General features: G+C 40.5%; 1 protein-coding gene across 1 annotated transcript in view; it reads right to left on the bottom strand.

Annotated features, from left to right (window-relative positions):
* Positions 1-21,646, bottom strand: part of CMIP (c-Maf inducing protein) — a 136,183-nt gene that overhangs the window by 59,974 nt on the left and 54,563 nt on the right. Inside the window, 1 exon segment of the mRNA XM_050903946.1 lies at positions 4,050-4,175. Coding sequence (XP_050759903.1) covers positions 4,050-4,175 — 126 coding nt within the window.

Raw genomic sequence — 21,646 nt, forward strand, 5'->3', positions numbered from 1 at the left:
CACGCACGAAGACAACTTCTCAATGCAATCCCAGCCCAGATTAACCTGTTTGTTGCCTGAGAACCAAATCCTCCTCTGAAAACCAGGTAGACATGTCCTGTTATAGTGATCCGATTTCCTAAGAGGAGCTGCATCACCCCCGGCGTTGCTTGTCAGATTTCGTGTGTTAAAATAGGTTGAGATGGGTCAGTATTGCTGCTAAGGGAGGACATCAGGATGATGTAAGGAAAGGTAATGGCACTTTTCCTTCTCTGACTCATTACTGTGCAGTAATAACCCAGAAATAGACCTTGGTGACAGCAGACGGGGGGGGATGAGAACTTGAACATGGACTCGGACTCTCTTGTGACATTTGTCATGCCTAACACAGACAAATACACAAAGGATGCTCTGATACCACATGCTGACATCCTCCCACAAGGACTGCTGGAAATGAATTTCCATCTGAGGGAAATGCCAGTTGTCCAACATTTGCTTCTGCTTCAAATCAGTGAAGCAGAAGTTGGAATTTTAAATTTTTCTGCAAAATGAAAAATCAGGAAAGCCTGTGATTCAGAACTACTAAAATGCTTCATTTTATGTCAAACCATGTCAATAGTGTCACATAGTATTAAAGAGTGTACAATACAGCATGTGCAAAAACATATATCAAAATATAAAATTGAAATTACTCAGAAATATGAAATAAATCGGGGTGGTAGTCAAAACAGTTCATTTAAACATTTTATATATATATAGATCAAGTCTTCGGGAAAAAAAAACCAAACAAACAGATTTCACCAAAAGTGCACTTCAGAAGAAACAGTACTGGGAACATGTTTTGGACTAGTTCGACTTGTTCCACTATCATACACTTCCTGATACCAGAGTTGGACATTACATCACAGCGTGCTGCTGCTCAGACTCGCAGGGCAGAATGATTTTGTAAAAGATCTGAAGTCCCAATTTCCCATAAATGTCTTGAAGTCTCTCGGAAATCTGGAAATAACTGAAGTATGCAAAGGCTAATTTCTTTGAAAGTGAACGCATCTTTTGGATACTTAAGACTCTTTGTCACATATACTAGAGAATTTCTGCTGAACTCGACTACTTGATAAATCCAGTTTTTGCATCTTGATTTTTTTAAGTATACTAAGCATAACTTTTAGTACTGTTTTGGATTTGTGAATACATATTACAACTGTACAAGGGAAATCTATTTTTATACTCCCTCCAATCTGACCACATTTGATGACTCAAGACACTACCAAGGACCAAGTCATACTAAAAACATTTTTAAAGTTTGTATTTTCAATTATGTTGAAATTCCCATAGAGTTCTAATGTAATCTGATCCAGTCTGCTCAGCCAGTCAGCAATAAACATAACAGAAGCCCAGCTCACTCCACTTCTTTATCAGTTCCTACGAGGTTACATAAAGACACTGATCTTTTCGAAGAAAATACCAAAGCATCCACACTAAGATGTTACTTTCTCACAAATGTAATTATTTGTGTGTTTGGTTTGTTGGGTTTTTTTTAAAGAAACAAATGGCAGGCTGCTCCAGATTAAAGTCTGCATGCCCTACTAATTTCCTTTAAACTCAGCAGGGAGCTGTGGGTTCAAACTTTATCTTGTTTCCTATTAAGCAGGCCTGTAAAGGCAGCTACCATAAACTACAGAATAAAGACTTAGAAATGGAATTTGGAAAGGCAGGTGTAACTATTCTAGCTGTTGAAATAGCTATCAACATAAATGCTAGCAGCACTAAGGAAATTTATGGAAAAAATAGTGTCAAAATTATCACAAGAAAAAAATCAAAATCATCCAACTTGACAAATGAGTTTCTTTCTAATTAATTAAATTAAAGGATTAGGCAAGGAAGATTTCGTCAATAATGAGGACCCTAATCTAGCTGTTGGGAAACCATGGCTCATCTTCCTGCCTTCCCCAATGTCACGCACAGTAGAGACTTTTCAAACCACAGAATCAGGACTTGCAGCAGCCTGTCTGAAATTCAGACTCCCTACACTCCCCAGTAATGCCTAAAATCGGTAAGTCATTTTGAGCCACAGAAATTTGCTAGGCACCGAGCAGAGGCATGTACATACACTCCGTGTGCAATGGGACACATGCCTGTGCTTCAAGGATATGTGAAAGGACACAGAAATGCCACCTATGCACCAGGAGAGTCCACAAAGTTAGATGTTCTCGGGTCATCCCAAACTTACTCAGCTGCACCATTTTCAGACTGAAGTGGGGGAATGGCTGCAGCCCCCTTTTACAGGGCTGCAAAACAGCAGGATTATACCAGTGAAGTAAATGAAAGGGAGCTCCAGAAATATACTCCACAAAGGATGTGGCCATGAATGTTTCCATGTACACCTCTAACCATTTCAGAGTGAAAGTGTATTTGCTATGTTGAAAATCATCAAAACCTCATGATATTTTTATGACATTCCAAAACCATCCCAAAACCCAAGCACAGGAACCATGTGAAGGGCTGAAGTCAAGTACTGTGTTCTCTGGGCTGCTGGTAAACAGCTCTGCGTACGGACAGACCCATCAGCCTGTCTGAAATGAAGGCGAAGGAGAGCTGGACCTAGCTGGACCTAATATTAGCACAACCTACTGTTAGTCATATTGGCTTTCCAACTCAGAGTCAACTTTGCTGTTCCATGTCTCTACAGAAGTCTATAGTATGGAAAACACGGACCAGCTTGGCACCCAGCCTTGCGTTACTGAATGATACCACTTGGGTTATTTTTCTCGTGATCTGCAGGTAGAGCGATTTCAGAAGAGCTTTAACTAAATCCTCCCTGGATACAGATGGTGACACATACTTTGTGGCCCTACAGGGGCTTCAGCAAATGATTCACCACCAAGAAATAATGAAATGCTGCACTGTGCACCATGGATCAGTGCAATGTGTACCATGGCTCTCTTGGACAAATGATCCAGCAGACGTGGTTATCTCAGTCATTAGTGTATCATTCAGTATGTTCCCATCTTTTTATCTATTGGACTATGTTTTGTGCGAAAGTGGTACAGTTAAAGTAAGCGTGTGTGTACACATCCAGATACACAAGCTCTATTATGATCAATCCTTTGAAGTCGTTCATACTTTTTCAAGAAAAAATATCCTTTTTAATTTTTCATGAGTTATCCACAGTTTAAACTGATCTTTTCTTCACATTTTCTACAGAAATTGCTCACCCAGTCTGTTTACAGTCCTACCTGCATGAAATGCATACACACAATAGTCATGGCTGTATATTCAACTGAAAAAGTAAATTCCCAAAGGGTAACAGGTAACAAATCGTCTTTGAAGCAACGTTGAGAACTATGGTAAGAGTTAAGTTGGAGTCAATTCAGTCTTTTTAAGTTATGATTGTTCAAAGTTCTTTGGGGGCCAAGCAGCTGGGTTTTCAGTTGCTTTTCTTTTCCTGCTCTTAAGTAGTTCCAAAGCTCAGTGCTGTGGAGCGCTTTTCTGTCACTAAAACGTGCAGTGACCTAAGGGGTCCTACAAAGCCTCACAAGTGGATGAAGAAATCTGGAATAACGTAAACACAGTGTCTTCTGTTTGAAAACAGCACTTAGAGAACTAGCATATGCAGATATCCATACAAATATACTGAAATCTTCCACTGAAGATCGAGTATCTTTTTAAAAAAGATACCTGTCAGTTCCAGTGCAAGTTATGGGTTTCCTATGTGAATTGAAGGATGAAATTTTTAACTTGTTTCATGCAGGAATAGGACTATATGTAAAAATACAATTTTTCCAGGCCCGCATCAATGTGCCTTTCTACAGAGCACTATTTTGATGTACAAAATCAGCAAGAAGATTTAATCACTGTGGCCTAAAATTTCCATTCTGACTGTCAAACAACATGAAGAGTTTCAGAGCTATCACCCTGAGCAAATTTTCTGGTGGTTAGATAATTTGACAGCACTCAGTTCTCTGCCTTTTTCTGAGACCATCTAATTAGGATTGCATGCATAGCAAACAGAAGTTAAAGGAGAGTCATAGTAAGAGAGAAAGAAAATTGTACTTCTGTGTTTACTGTACCTGCAGTAAGACAGTACCCCCTGGGATTGTGAGCTGTAAACAGTACTTGGGGGCATTCTCCCAGGAGAGCAGTTGAACATCTTCAATAGCACTGTAGGAAATGGAGTTTTCCATGTACCCAGTTGGCTGCAAGAAAACAAAGGAGAGGAAAAAAAAATGTTTACTTAGTCATCAGAAGTTTCACAATTTCAAAGTAAGAACAGCACTATCAAAATTACTCTTTGTGTTGAAAATATCTGCAAAATATCTAATTGGAAAGCAGAATTCCTATACAGGCCATTCAACACAGAGATCCATCCAGCCACCTTCATCCAACTCATTCAAGTGTTAAGATCACTCACATAAAACCAAAACCAGGTCAGACCTAGGTGCCTGAAATACAAAAATGTCAAACTGCGTTTGTTCTGGACCCCAAAAATCAGTGGAACCTAATTTCAAGTTGAACTGAGCTATGAAGGGGTCTGGCCATGCACGTGCTATCAATGTATGAAGAAGGATGTCAATCAGACAGGTAGTTTTATTCCACACATTCTCCCTGGCTGGAGGGTTGACCAAGCACATCATCAAAATCTAGACTGCTACATTTGACAGTGGTTCTTGGGGCTCCATAGATTCAGCCCTCAGCTTTTAGACTCAAGCAAAAGTAGAGCAACCAAGCTACTCATCTCAGCCTATACATAAGTACTGGTTTCCTGCACAGACTGCTGGTGCCCAGTTTAAAGTGAAAGTCACAATGAAAACATAAATAAGTAACTGTGCTTTGCAATTTACAGCGTAAGTTGATAGTAGCAAGGAAACAAACTTAAACATGAAACTCCTTATTAGTATCCGCATAATTCTTATGCATTACAGAAGTACAATTATCTCAGATAAGCTGAAATATAAATGTATATACGCAAGCACACGTAAAATTATGTCCTAAACGTAAGTAAATACACAGAGATACAGCTGTGTAGCTATCGAGTATGTGTACATACACTGTACTTCATGCAAGTCTTCATGTTGTTCAAGTAATTTAACAGAGGTCCTCAAAGACATCATTTATTTCGCTTTGCTATGGCGTAAGCAAACTGATCAGTATTGCTATGGCAGAGAAACTATTTTCATACAACAATGATTAATCCCAGCATGTGGATAAACCCTTGAGTTGGACATGTCTTGCAAGAGAATAGAGTTCATTACATTTATGAATTATTTTCTCACTATTACCGGTTTACATATAACTTAAACTTCTCAAACTTACTCCCACTGTGCCCAATACATAAGTTATTTTTAACTGACAGTCTTGAAATAAAGAAGGCAAGGGAGAAACCACATGTATTTCAGGGTCAAACAGGGCCAACTCTTAAAATCACAACACAGGATTCCTGGGGGCGAGTGTGAAATAAGCAAATTGCATTTGGAACGTCTCTACTTCTAATTGGTACAACTTTCTTCCATAAGTTAAGTAGGTGGTGCATCTGGAAATCATACTTTGAAGTTATACACTTCATACATGTTCATAAGGCCATAAACGTCATCTGCCAAAATGCAATGACGGTCCTGTTATCCACCTTTGCTGCTACAAAAAGTCAGTTGTCTTTTCAGCAAGAAAAACCCAGCAAGCCAGGGAATTTAACTTTAATATCTTTTTCAGTAACATTTGTTATGGCAGCGTTCATTTTACACTAGGCCTCGCTGAAAACAATTTTCGCTGTCTCTTTAATGAAAACTTTGTTATGCAGGAAGTATGATAAACTTCTGCTTATTCATTTACCCACAATATTGTTCTACACTAGTGACTGGAATCCCAGTGGCTTAATGCTGATACTGTACGTCATGCGTTGCCTACTGGAGAGTAATTATCTCGTTCTCACAGGAAGCCAAAGGCCCAAGATCCTTCGGTAATTAGCATTACAACACTCAGGGAAAAATATGAAAACAGCCAGCATAACATCTAGTATGCTCAGGAGGCAAAGTTATCAAAAACATGCTCTGAAAGACTGGAGAAGGGAGAAATACAGAACCAGCCGACGCAAATATAAAATGAAATAAATCAAAGCAATTTAAATTTCTCTCTTAAGAAGGTGCTGACTGCCCTTAATACCCTCCATTAACTTCAAAGAGGATTTGAAGAATTCTCACAGAATCTGTTCCCAAGAGAAGCCTCTTCTATACCTTAAACCATCCATTTAAACAGCATTAAAGGCAACTGATCCAGTTCAATCACAGCTCTGCAGCCATGCACAAGTGATTTCATCCCAGGCATAAACCTCTTCTCATAGGACAGTCCTTTTCGTTAAGGAGAATGGAGGAACACAGAGTTCTGCAGTTTGCAAAGGATGGGAAGACTACCTAAATCATCACATGGAATTACCCAGATGGTTAATCTCTCCAAATGAAAGCATTATGCCAATGAGGTAGTTTATATAGCACTCGTATGATCCCAGTTCCATACCTTCTATCGAGCCATACGACACACAAAGCTTTACTACAGTTGTTTGCTATCTTACTCACAAAATTAATAGCCCAAATCTACTTTAATCCCTATAAGCAACGTCATATGTATTGTTTCTGTTTTCATTAAAAACACCATGTTCTAGGAAGTGAAATATTTTCAATTCTGAAAACACCAGCTATAGGCAGCTTCACCTCTGTTTTGCAATCAAAAGAGTCTAAAGCAAAGTGATTTATCACTCTGTAGAGCTCCTTGAAATTGTGCTTCTAGATGCTGTCAAACACTGAAGACCATGCTCCCACTTCAGGGCTGTGCAGAAATGCTCTGAAGAAGCACTGGAACAGAGCTGTCCTTGGACCTGAGGCTTCCCAGACCTCACAAGGCTATGGTGCTCCTCACAGAGACCCCACGGCCCTAATGAGGTGAAGGTCAGCCCCACACAAAGGTGTCCTTTCCCTAATCCCTGCGCACACACAGATGCGAGGACAGAGCGGTGTTCCCCGGCTGTGTTTTCTCAAGACCAAGCACAGTTCAGCCGTTTATCAGGAAATGGCCTGAGGTAAAACCACAGCCTGAGTCACTGGTTCCTCTCAAAACACAGGCTATTTTGACATTCAGGTATGTGAACGTCGATCACGGTGAATCATTGTGGTCGATAAATAAGCAGTGCAAGTGTTGCACATTCTCGTGTTCCAGCTGGTCTTGCTTGCACACACCCCCAGAAGCTGCATCCTCACCCCCAGGTCGCTCCATGGGAAATTCAAATTAGAACAACACGCAAGACCAGAAACGTGGATTCAGAGATTTGAAAATACCTAAAATGAGACAGATCCTCAGTGGGTCACCACGAAGCAACTGGCACCAATACTTGTCTTAAGCAGCATTCCCACCTCCATCCACCCACTTTGCCTCTGCCTGTACAAATATTTGTCTGGCTGTGGCGTCAGGCAGATCAGGGAACCCATCCAGCTTTTGCCAGATTACTTTTTAGCTCCTTCGGCCCCATTTCTAACATGAAACAGAAACTAGCATGTTAACAGAACTTAGGGGGCAGCATATCACGGGGAAGGGAGTGAGCAGTGAGCACCTGAATATTTCAGTCTAATTATTGGTAGGAGACAGTCTAAAGCCACAGCATCTTTGAGCAGTACACATCAAGTTCAGTTGAAAATGCCTTTATTTAAGAAAATAATAATTCTTATTTTTATAGCTATCATTTTTGAAAGGAGATTTATATTTCTTGGCAAAATCTGAAATCTATCAAACGAAGCAAGATAATGCACTTTTCTCATTCACTCTACAACATTAATCCTGACTTAGGATACTTTGGCCAGAGAATCTACATATGTCAGCTTACAGATTTACAGTTACAGTTTTAACTTCTGGCTGTTTGCTGTTGAACATGTTCTGAAAAACTGTAAGAGACTCAAAAATGAAAATGAAATTTATTACAACAAACAAAAACCCTAAGTCAAGGAAACATTTTTCTCTTCACATTAGCCTTTAGCCTCCTAATGAAACATGCAACTTCTCCATTGGGAAATCAGGTATGTTTTAACCTCAGTGAGAACTCTGTCTTTTTTCAGTTCCATAAAGATTTATTAATCATACAGCTTTGAAACGACTTTGTACCAGAATAGCCACACACCAAAACCTACTATAAATCAAATCTTAGGGGAATCCAGTGCTCCCAAAACTGGAAGAACATGTAGGCTCACGCGTAAGGCTAGCTTTCTCTTAGCGTTTCTGGGAAAAGTCGGCAGCAGCAGACTACTCAATAATGCAAAAATCTGCCCACTTGTTTCCATGGGAAATTCTAAAAGGGAAAGAATAAACATGATGTCCTTTGTTAACATGAGGCTTGTATGCACTTACTCATATAATAATGTACTAAATCTTCAGCTGCATATTTTCCAAAGAAAGCGTCTAGAAAAGATGAATTCTACAAATAGAGATGGTTATTTGCATTAAAACATATTTAGACTGACAACTCCCACCAACACAACAACAATGAAGAATGATTTTCCCAATTAAATACTCCAGATGGGGGAGGGAAATGGGGCTATTCCAGACCCTTGCTCTTCCACTGTCAGGTGCTTATTTCTCTCTTGGCTGCTCTTAAGAATGAGCCATGCTGCTGTAGCCCAGGATGATGAGCATACTGTATTACACATAAGTTTTCCATATCCAAATAAGATTCAGTCCTGCTGAATAACATGTAGGAAGAGTAGATTGCTCTCAAAACTTTGATGGGGGTGGAGACTATTCAGTCGACACACTGAAGGGTAATGGACTCTGAAACTGCTGAAAACAATGGATGATTTGAAATAAATCTCTGTTAGGAGACATCCATGGCTCCAGAGAACGCCCCTGCAAAAGTAGCTATTTCAGATAAGAGCAATTAACATCTTTGTTCATTAACTATATAACCTATCAGAAGACATTTATCAAGTTAAGCAATTAGTAGTACTATGCCATAATATGCAGCACAGTACAATTTGTCTCACTCTTGATATAGAAGAATTTACTGCCATGCTCACTTGTCATAATGACTTGAAAGAGTTTAAAGTCAATGTTAATCTCACAGAGATTAATGTGATAAGAAAACAGACAGAAAGACTTAACAGTGGGAGACACCCAACTCTGCCCCAAAGCTGCACAAAGGAATTTCTAAGCTTCCTTGGAACAACATTCTCATCTAATCCATCACACTTCCTGGACCCCCGGCTTGCCCATCATCACCACTCCCCCCCCGATAAGTAGGAGGTTTAATGTGTTGGACCATAAGAAAAGACCTCACTTGCTCTGTGCATCGGGAGTAGGACTACATTGGGTGAAATGGGTGCTTAACCCAGGGACCCGTGGGGAAGGGATCTCTCCATGAGGCGAATCTAAATTATATCTGCTTGGAGCTGCTTTGTTCCCAAGTGTCTCCAAGTTTGGTAGCGATGCTTGGTGGGGTTTTGGTTGGTTGGTTTTGGAGTTTTTTGACTCATGGAAACAAATTTGGACACAGTGGTCCAAATCTTCAGTGAGGCTCTACCCATCCATGTCAGTTGAAGTCTAAGGTGTACTAGTGCTTAATTAATGATAGGAAAAAGAGGGAGAGGTTTTCCTACCACATTTATTTGTGTGTGGGTGACTGTGTGTATAAACATCCATGTGTGTATGTGTGTGTATAAAGGTACACACACACACCTGTCTTTGTCTTTATAGCTACACAGAGATAAAAGATAGTAGAAATATATCCCATATTTCTCTACACAAAAATACAGCAGCAACTGTCATATGCTCAGTGCAAGAAGCTCAACTTCAGTAAGTGACACGATTTAATTGAGAAAGGCCAGATCCTCAGCTGAGCTCATCATCCAAAAGAATTCAGTGGAACTTCACTGATTTCTACCAGCCAGGAATCTAACTCAGAAATTCAACAGAAATTCAACCAAATCTAGCTTTGCAGCAAAAATGTGCATAAATCTCTTTCTTTCCTCTAAATATTTAAGACAACTAAGACTGGAGGCTGTTGCATTAATTAACCTTACAAAACTGATAAAAAAAAATGTAAGAGCTGCCAGTAAGAAACAGATTACCCCAGACCGTGCAGAAAAAAACCCTTCCAATCTGCAGTGGGGCTGAAGTATCAGTTCTGTGGAGCTATAGAAAATGGACAGGCCAAAATTATTCATCAAAGAGCTGACAAGAAAAACTGGTCTCAACATTAAGACATATGAGCTACAAAATCTGCAAAATCGGTGCAGCAGACACCAGCAGAGGGAAGAACTTCAAATTAATTCAGATCTGAAATAAATTTAAAGCACAGAACAGAAGTTCATCATTAAGAAGAAGGGAAAATAAGGTCATATTATGAGATATGTACCATGACAGGAGAGTCAAAAAAGCAGGAAAAATTTATTATGTTAGCTGAAATGCATATAGATTTTTTTTTTTTTAATAAATGAGGAGATCCTTCTCTTTTACTGTCAAACCCAGCTGAAGGAGCACTTCTGAGTGTTCCGTTTATTTTACCAACAGAACTATTTGAATTTCTAGGAGTAAAATAAGACACGTATCTTGAAGACTTTCTGAAGATGCCCATCATCAAGATGACCCTGTCTAAGTAGCCCATAAGAAATCAACCCTTTCTCTCTGGCTAGCTTAGCATGACAAAGGGAATGCCACTGGGACTTCCAGTAGCGCTGAATGCTTAATTGGTTGCGGTGCTGGTGTCCAAAAAGTTCTCTCTGAGGTCAAGCCTATATAAGAAACCTTGTCTCCTGCTTTCAAACCTCTGCTAACAGGGATGAGAAGATGCTGCAAGGTGCACCTGCCCCACTGCAGAGCTGGAGGCTGACCACAGCTTGCCACCGAGATGCTGGCCAAATCTGCCAGATGACCGCCCACAGGCAGGAAGGCTGCTCCCAGGCCAGCGATCGGGAGCAGGAAGGGGAGGGAGCCGTGTTTGACGCAACCTGCCAGACACAGCGAGACTTTCACAGACACTTGCCCAACTTGCCTGCCACGTGGAGCGCCTCTGCTTGGAGAAGCAATTCTCCAAGCATGCACTGCAGCCTTCAACCCCTCCCAATGAACGCAGGGAACTTGAAGAGAAGAATTACTATCCCCTAGTTACCAACCTAGAAGAAGAAAATCTCAGTTAAAGTTGTAGCTGCATCATGCTCTTGATCATGCCTTAGGTGACATGAGAAGCCTGAGAGATGTGGGAAAAGAGCTCAGACTTCCTGACTCCAACCATGTGAATCAGCTCCAAACGCATCCTCCTCCTCCTCCAAAACTGCATAACCAATTCCTAAGAAGGACCATTCCTTAGCAGGGTTCATGTTCTCCATATCTTTGCATTTATCACTGCACTCCATGACATCCCTCCTGGGGAGGAAATACTCGATAACCTTGACGAGACGGGTAGGTTAGTTATCCACCTTCCTTGAAATTACTTCAGGAAGGAAGGGACACCAACAGCCAAAATACACCAGGTACACACCTTCTCACAGAAGCAGCAATAAGTAACAAGAGTAGCAGGGACTTATTGCAGGAGACTATACACACATGTACTTCTGTAAAACAACTGTTAGAGGAATATCGGAAAATCCCTAACTTTCGCCCAGAACACGAAACATCTAGTGACAGCTAAACAGATCGTTGCTAAGTCACCATAGCAACCATGATATGACAGAAAACAAAACCGCATCCGCAAACTGTTCTTGAGTCAAGGCTGCTCTCTATTTTCAATTCTCTTTCAATAAATCAGCCATGTCACACACCATGAAATGTATCAAATGCTGATAAACCAGAGAGAGGAGAAAGGGTTGGGTGTAAGGATTTCACACCAAGTCAGACACAATGTATGCTATACTAAAATGCCACCCTTTAAGGACTACTTTAACCAGGGGCAGCCCTGAGAGCTGGAAATTAAAGATCATCAGCTGATTTCAAATACAAAGGTGGCACCTGGAAAATAATCAGTCTGTTAAATAACTGGAAACGTGGCCAAACTCACATGTATTACAAACATGTATTACAAAAATATTTCAGAACTGGTTTAGGTAATTGCAATAGCATGTTTCTGTTGCATATTGTCCTTGCACTTACAGTGGTTTTTACTTCTGGTTTACAGATCTCCAAAGGCCTGTCGTTCATTATCTCTAGTAGGTCAACAAAAGGTGAAGAAGTAAACCGCATTTGTTATCAGCAGGCTCACATCCGCTGTGCAAGCATCTGCACCTCCCATGGAAAATTTTAGGATTTTACAAACCAAAAAGGCTGAAGGCAGCTGCAAGGGAAGCAATACATTCACCTCTGTCGCCTGTGCATATGAAGTCTAACCTGAAAGGTGATCCAAGTATAAAATACTGACTTGATAAGAAGCTGAGCTATCCAGGATCCCATGTCCCATTAGAAATACAGAATTTGACTCGTGGACTCCACAATCCTGACAGTTCTCACCACCTTCTTAATGCGCATCCTAGATCATTTCTTACTACAATTTATTTACAAGATCTAGAAATTAAATTGTTGCAAAACTAAACATAGCATAAATATGCTATATATTAAGTTCTTGTTCTTTGTTTAAACAAGCGTTCTCCAACACTACTTGTCATGTCCATGCCTTTTACGTGTAGAAGCATGAAACCCTTAGACACTGTAATAGCGAAATGGTTTCCATTAACAATTTTTTCCTTTCCTTTTTAATGCACTTTTAACCCTGCAGTTCCCAGGACACCACATCCAATCTCAATCTGATGAGCAAGTACAGGACAGGGAGTGCAGTAACCCAGCTACGCTTCTGAATTCCCAACAGGAAATGCTCTATTCTGATCTTTTATGGATAAAAGATGAGCAGGTCTTGAGTTCCCAGCAAAATATTAATACAGCTCTCTGCTGTACCTTAGATAAGAGAAAGGACATGTAGCAGAGCCTTCAAAAAAGCTACAGATATTCCGTTAATGATAGTCTCACTAAACTCTCACTGTTATTAGGCAAAAAACCCCAGGGAACTCCTGAGGACGAGTCACAGCCACTTGGAATCACCTTCTGCTACAGGAGGAGAGGGGAAAACATGGTTAATGTGCCAGGGTTTTGTTTCACATGTCTTACCTTCAACAACAATTTGGACGGTTCTACATAATTTTAAGCGAGATCCGGCTCTCATGTCTGCAGCAGTGATTTCCTCTTGATTTTGTGTCTCTCAGCATTACAGAATGACACCCTGGCACTAACGGAAAGTGTCCTTTCTTTTTTTCAGCAGGAAGTCTTCTGCAAAATTGTGCTTGCACACTCCTCGCCCCACCCGTAACCTCCTCCACTGTTGGTCTTCCTCATTGTTTAATGACTGACTGTTTGTACTGGAAGGGAGTGTTGCTATTTAAATAGAGGGTAACTGAAATATGTGCGATACCTCCATGGAAGGGAGATGGTGAGGGAATGGAGAAGGAGAGGGCAATTGCAGTGAAATATCAGAGTAAATATTTGAGAAAAGTGTCAGTTGACTGGTAAACGCACAATGGAGAGGACACAGAGCACCAGTTAGAACCTAAATTACCTTCATAAGCTCCCTTACTATGCAAAAGGATACAATGAAGCATTTAAAGTGACACTTTCTCTTTGGTTTAAAAAAAATAAATGAATTAAATATTTAGCTAAAATCATAAAGGCATTGCGCTCACAGAGAATGAAGTGGTATGAAACTGGCATACTCAACTAGCAAACTTTTTGTTTCAATACAACATTTATTAGCCTAGCAAGTTATTTTTCAAGATTGCTAAATAAGAGTACCTAAAGTGAAGCATGGGCACCTGCTTATGAAAGGTGTCGTTATCATCATCTCAACAGACACACTTTGAAAAGCAGAACAAAGAGCAACCCTACAATCAGGCGCTGTGAAACTGGCAAACCCTTTTATCTGGGCGGCTCCTGAAAGGCTGGAGAAGAATTTCAAGGAATTGCAATAGTCCCCCCAGGGATCACAATGTATGCAGCTCCAAAGAGATGCGTTTCCAGAGAAGCCTTGTTTATCAAATGCTAATGCATCATGCACTGCTCTTCGCTCTCACACGTTTTTTTGGAAAACTAAACCACCTTAGTCCTCCAATAGTATTTTCTGTTCCAACTCGATGATTCAGCCCTCAACAAGACACACTCACTTACTTCCTCTATATCCTGTGATACAGGGCTCACATATGGGCAAAGAAACAGAGGTACATGCCCTCCCTGCTACTGTTTCAAGAGACCAGGCAGGGGCCCACACAACACAACACACCAGACCATGCAGATGTGTCTCTCGGTGATGCAATTTGGGAAAAAACAGCTACTTACCCAACCAGCAGCTAGTGATGCACATGTGAAGATGAGAAGCAACACAAGTGCTTCCCAGGCTGTGGGAAAAATCAGACGGCTTTCTGGATTTCCTCTGCTTATTTACTTGGCCTTACTTACATTCTCAGACCATAAAGATAGCCACAACGCTACTGCTTAAAGGGAAAAATTACGTAGCACACTACCTATCAACACAGAGATGGCTTATACAATATCACTTGAAAATTATATGTTCAGTGAAAAAAACACCCTCCCAACAAAGCAGCTTTGCATACTAGACTAGGTTGACTCCCCTCCCCCCTTCCAGTTTCATATCAAAATCTGCTTTAAAATAATTCCAGCCTTTTAGACAAGCTAGACTTTCAGGTTGTGTCAGCACAATGGCTGCAGGTTTCACTCCCACCCTTGGCAATTACGTTTTGGTTTTCAAGCTCAATTACATTGTCAAGTCAGCTTTCCTGTGCATAATTCTGGAGCAACATCCTTGCCCTCTGTCAAGATTATTTTATTAATTTGCTATCTCTAAAGGAAATAGCTCATTTCTATAAAACCTTAAATATTGCAAACACAACTTTGTAGACTGAGTTTTCCACTCAGGGAGGAAAGGGCGAGAGAAGCATACCATTTCAGAGCTTTGACCTCAACAACCAAACAGTTACTACTATTAGTCCAAGAAATTTCTTCCAAGGAAATCTGAATGGTCTTCAGTGAACTGTTTGCCCAAAGTTAAGCTATCAGAAAGCCAATACTAGGAAAGTACATTAACACTTAATGGTAAATCTGAATCCAAACCACCATGGACTTACAACTACCACTGAGTGTTATGACATGGACTCCAAACATTGATGAAAACATGAGTTGCTTCCCCTCTATGGCATTTTGGTTTTAGCAGAATACAACAGCTTCCAAATGAGACATGTGTTTGAACTCTATACCTGAATACACATCATGGGGTTTGCCCACTTCTGCTTGCATCAGCTTTACCCAAGGCAGGAATGGAAAAAAGGACAACAGTTCCTGCCCTCCTCTATGTAATTAAAATCCACAAATACCACTACGTCACTGTATGACACTGCCGCTGCACAGCACACAATCCTAACGGTGACCAAGGAAAAGTCCTGCTCCCTCTAATCCACAAGTCAGGCTCTCTCCAGCTAAGGACAGCTCTGCGTTACACACCTATCCTGCTTCCCCTAACAGCAGAGGATCAATGACACAACAGGCCAGCTCTAAAGTACAACCAGCCACTCGCGCTAAACTGTGCACGGATTTGTTTCTCATCTTTCAGTTTCTTAACATTTTAGTTTATAAACTCAACTCTCACTAACATGGCTGATCAAAAGGTATATATGAACTTACTGTTAATATCAGCTTTCTTCCTTCTAATTGCTTTGCTTACATGTTACTACAGCATTAACAGAATCTCACGGCACTATTGTGTTTGCAACTACGGAGAAAACTCTGGCTTATCAGAAAAACAACCAGAGCATAATTAGGAGGAAGGGTTGAGCATCAAGAATATAACAGCTTCATTTTCCTACTTACATCTTCCCAGATAACATTTAAAGAAGAATGCTTAATATAGAGGTTGTTTATCAATCATTTCCCCAGAGACAAAGAAACAGGTTAAATATAAAGCATCTTAAAATGAGGCACAGCATCCATGTTAACCTCTGAAAAAGGCCCAAGTGATCAGCAAGCTTCAACTAGACGTTATCAAGGCATTTTAGGGAAGTATTATTATTGGAAAGGAAATATAAAGCTTGCATAATAAAGTAACCTCTGCCTTTTTCTCTAGCTTGCATCCTGCTGAGAAAGACCTTTTTGCTTTCTGTTTCTGAAAAATATATAATTTTAAAATATGTATCTTTGAATTCCAAATCAGACTCTGTTCTTGTTTCCTTGCAATAAATTACCAGCTCTTACTGGAAATGAGTAAAACAGAAACCAAAACCAAATTCAATACTGTAAACACTGTAGCAGATTATTTCCAAATACTCCAACGTTTTGCAAGATTTTGGATCACTAAACCCAACTCAGAAGTTCAGAGAACAACCGAGGAACGTGCTTCTCTGCTTCAGCTTTAAGTTCAGAACCTTAACCTCAAATCTTGTTCTTCGCAAAATAAAAAAATCCGACTCAGATCCAAAGTACCGATATAAAGTTTCAGTTTGACCCACATCCTAACACCTCCGCAGCCAATCCTAATAATTTTCTGCCAATACCTCTCTCAAAGTACAGATCAAAGGCTTTACTGTACATTCAGAGCCATTCCTGTGATGTAAGGATTAGGCATGAAGAGCGAGCGTCATATTTTCAAAGGTGCAACTGCATATAAGCGTATCTTGCGCATATCACAGCATTACGATCTCAGCCACAAACGCCAGAGCCAGACAAACCACACCTCTGAAATTCTTGTCTTGTCTCCCATTTTCTTTTTTATCTCATCTAAGCACACTGTCTCTACACGCCCAGTTACAAGGAAGATATACCTAGTCATCAGCCCCTCTATTCTTTTATTTTTATTAATGTTTTCATCAGTATTTTCAGTTACTTTCAAGTGTATCATTCATTTGGGAGGTTATTACACAGAGCTGGAAACACAGTGTTCCAGCCTGCTGCTGTGACCCCTGCAAGAGGCAGCGATGCAGCAGTAATGCCTCAATGGCAGCAGATGTACTGTAGATGTCACTGAATTCTAACAGCACTTCTCAAAACACGGCCCACACATGTAATCCTGGCAGTAATCTAGCGTTAGATTAAATATATTGTTGTCAGTCTAGAAGTATTATATCTGACTCTAAATATACAGCTGCAGATGCACACAAGATTCAACAACATTGCATAGAGGGTACTGTCTTCAGGATGAATACAAGCCTTGGTACTTTCAAGAACAAAGGCTGCATCATGAAGCACCAAATTGGTTATTTCAGTGGCCCGCTAGGCTTTACTCATGTGAAGAAAGCAAGACATAACTCTGCCCTTCAGTAACTAAGAGCAGCTTGAGCAAGTCATTAGGAAAACTGTTGGTGCACTTCATTTAAAAGTCCAGATCCTGCAGATGCATTTTGAGACAAGCAACCAGTGGTTGCAACAACCTTCATCATATGAGTAAAGAACTGAGATTCAACCCCTAAACTTGTCATCTATTCCCTCACACTTCTATGAACAGAATGAAAAGCTAGTGAGCTGCAAATTACAAGTCAATGCAAAACTCACTAGATGAGGTTTTGAAGACGTCAGACTAGACAATCACAATGTTTCTTCTCAGGCGTTAAAAACTACGGTCCTTGACTAATGCTGAGCCCATTCTGTTTTCCTAGCACGAAAAAAATCATACTAGGACAAAGAAGAATGGCAACTGTATTGTCCTTCCTGAGAACTAAGTACCACAGGCTCTCAGCACTGCGACGACAAATACACAGAGCTTATGACAAGGCACATTATGAGAACCGTCCATCAGCCTTACCAGACACAAAAGCATCAATAGCCATGTCAGACCATTAAAATGTTGAATGAGAAGAGCTGAAGATGGCACTTTTACTGCCAAAAAACGGTGTTTAAGGCATACACACACACAAAAAATCATACATTTCACTAGTTGCTGCAGGATGAATGCCACCCTTGATTTTGCTGGTCCTCTTAACAGATTTCAAACCTGTTCTGAGTATCCTGATGCAGTTCACAGTTGCTGAAGGTCTAGGGGAAAAAAGAAAATCCACAGTGACTGAAGCTTTATGGAATTTATTTTTTCCCCTAATAATCTAGATCACACAATTCCTCTCCACAACACCTAATTAAAATGCCTTTGAAATTACAATTCTACAGGAATCTTGGATGTAAGTGTTCAGACCATTCCCAGAGATGACTCCAGCCGCTACCCAAGTCAGACACAGACGATCAGCAGTTTCTACGCCATTATACTTGAAGTTTGGACTCCTTGAGATGTTAGTCATCTCATGAACCATTTTAATCAATTAATGACACTCATTAATATGCACTGACATCATTTAGAGACAGAAATCAGCAGCTCAACCATCAGCACAGCTTTAAGAAGGCTGAGACTGAACCAGGCTGAGGATGGAGATGACTCAGGTGATGCCCTATGTGACTAATCAGAGGCTGACACTTTTGTCTTGAGCTGTAACCAAGTCTAATGCTCTCCACAAAGGAAAGCATCAAAGGTGTGAATTCAGACTACAGATAGAATTCAAAAAGCTAAAAGGCATCCCTCTGAGTTATGTAAATACGAAAGTAGAGAAAATCTGGTATAGCCACATGCAACTGCATTATGGAAAATAAGAAGTACACACTCCTGCATCCTCCTTTTACTCCTGAATGGCCCCAAAACGCTCTAGGGATATCATTTAAACCATACGTGAAACCTGAGAATTTAAAAAGATGACAGGAGTCTTCATTTCCCCAATTCCCATGAGCAATCGAATCAGGCCCAGGAAAATCCAGCCCCCAGTGAATCAGATGCAGCCCCCAGAATCAGATGGTAAGACCCAAAATCGGGTGCCCTGATTTCTGTACTGTGTTCCAGTCCTGGCATTTCACTGTGTTGCCAGAACCAAACCCAGCCAGATCACTGCCCAGAAAACAGACATTCATGTGGCAAAAGCTGCACTTCTGATCTAACTTGCTCAGCTGGCCAGGCTCATGCACATCCTGCTAACATCCAGTGCTACCGAGGTACAGATTCCTCTGTGCTCATATTTTGATCCTAACAGAAAAATCTTATACAATGCAGGATGTCAAAGTTTTGAGATCAAGTGGGTTTTAGCAGAATTTAAACTGGGGTTCACAGCATTGGAAACAGCAGCAGTAGAAGTCATCTCTCACAGTGTTAACAGGAGTCCTGCCCTCTCCCTAGAATCTAGATTCACTGGAGTGCCCGAGACAAAACTAACTCCATGCTAAAGAAGTCTATACTTTACAAAATTCTTAGAAATACCCTATGAAATATTACAGGTTTTTCTTATAAGGGTTTTTTGTGGTTTTTTGTTTTGTTTTTTGATATTAATTAGTGCTGTATAATGCACTGGAGACCCAAAGCTAGTGGCAATCACAGCTGAGGACACACAGTCACTCTGATGCTCTCACCAAGATTCTGCAGTTCACAAAATATGAAACCTTACCAAGCGAACCTGTCAGTTTTTACAAGTCTCTTCTTTCACTACATTTATCTGAAACAGTATTTAGAGATGAGTTTAGCACCACCCATCAGAAATGGTAAAAGCAGAGACTGAAAAAAGCGCAAAACCCCCAATCAAATAAAAAATTTGCCATGTTGTTCTTTTTTTCTAGCAACATACATCTCCAGCAAACAGAACAGTAAATTTGCAAATCCAGTGGGACTGATCAGAAATTACACCTTCTCAGATGTTGGCAAGAATTCATCAAAAACATACAACAATATCTCTTCTATCAGAAGAAGGTAATCTAGGACAACTTTCTACGGCCACTGTTCAAATATAAGCCTTAAATTCCTGAACAGGGCAAGAACACTGAAAAACGGAAACCACTGATCTGCCAAACATAATGGCAGGTCTTTTGTGCTGTTATTCTACAACGCTGCACTTCATAACTCATGCATAACTCATATTCACAGCAAACTGAAGAGTAAAACTACCATATGGTGACAAGGAGCAGAATTGAAAATAGTCCCTTGCTAGATGTTTTAATCCTCTTTTGTTAAAAGTGTGTTTGTATTATGCTAAATAACAAATTACGTGTCTGTAGAATCAGGCTCCCTTTTCAATTATGAGCTCATTATTTCAGTACTGCAAAACAGAAAACCCGAGTCATCTTTCCTGCTCCCCTCAACTTCTTTATAAATTATTCTCAAAGAGCAAACGAGATTTCTCATTCCAGTTGTATTCCAACGTGATCAAGACTTACTCCTTCCCGCTCAGAACCTGTAACACTCTTTCATTTTAGGGACTACTAGAAATAAAAGGATGCCAATATTTTATCTGGCAGTCAAGCAAGCCTTTGAAGTTTCATGTCTACAATGTCAAAAGACAAGTAACTACAGAACTTAATTTGTGCAGATGAACAACTGTTTAAAAATCAGCAAGGAAAATTTCAGCAACATCTAGTCAGGATCTGGGCTCTCTGAATGTATTCCAGCAAACACTTCCACTTCTAACCAGAATGTGCCTGTACACAAGGTGTGAGTTTGAGATAGTGACCTTTAATACACACGAGGGGAGTTTAACATCCACCCTCTATGTGCTTAAAAAGAATAGGGAAAAAAGCACAGCACACTTTTCAGATTTCACTGCACATTTTTGGACAATCTTTCTGAATGCTCACTTCTTAAGCTCAGGTTTGCTGTGCTTGGCAGTCACTTTTGTGTCTTTTGCAACACTGCGCACACACAAATGGCCTGTGGTTTCATGCTTTGCTTCCCATTTAAAACTAACACTTACACAGTAGCTTTATTTTTGTTAAATAAAAGCTTTTTTCCCTGAATTCTGACATCTATTTCTCTTTTTCAACATGAGGTAAAAATGATTTTTTACAACTGACATCAATCATTCTTAGAGGTAGTATTTTGTCTTTACCGCTTTGATTCACTAACTCTCATTCGTGTTATTCCTCAACTTTTTATGCTGTGTTCCCCAAAAGCAATGACAGCAGGTAGCATAATGTTGATTTTTGGACAGGAAGCTCTGATGACACATATATTTTGTTTTTGAGACTCAGAACTGCAAAGAAAAAAGCTTAGGTAAGAATACATAACACAGAAAGAACCACTTTTTTGCAAATGCTTATGTTGAGGGGAAAAAAAGAAGTCAGATAATTTCTATATATGGCTGCAATCTATCTCCTCCTGAAGGCAAGGTGGATTTTTTTCATTATCCGCTCAATATCAGATGAAGCCTATATGGTTGACAGTCTGGTTCAGGACAAGAGACCCCTCATGTTTCCTTTGGGGTGTTAATAGCAGCTGGCTCTGTGCATTCAGCTTTTGACTTCCTCAGCAAGCTCAGGCGCCAGCGAGCCCCCGGTCGCCAGGTACTACCGCACAGCACAGCAGAGACAGCCCCAGCGACACGCAGACGACTCCATCCAGCGCGCAGCCCCAGAGGCAAGTCCCCCTCCGGGGAGAAGTCCCATACGTTTTACACACCTACCAAGTGTCCACATTCCAGCAATATCAGCTCCTCGTGCCAACAAAGCCGCCAAGGGTGGAGGGAGATTTTGTATTTACTACTCCGTATCAGCGTTGTGATGCACAACTTTTGAAGACGTTTCTTTGCAGTGACGTGGTCTGCCTTCCCACCAAAGATTATGAAACCACTTTCAACCAAAGAGCTTC

This window comes from Gymnogyps californianus, chromosome 12, assembly GCF_018139145.2.
Source record: "Gymnogyps californianus isolate 813 chromosome 12, ASM1813914v2, whole genome shotgun sequence".
NCBI classification, from domain to species: domain Eukaryota; kingdom Metazoa; phylum Chordata; class Aves; order Accipitriformes; family Cathartidae; genus Gymnogyps; species Gymnogyps californianus.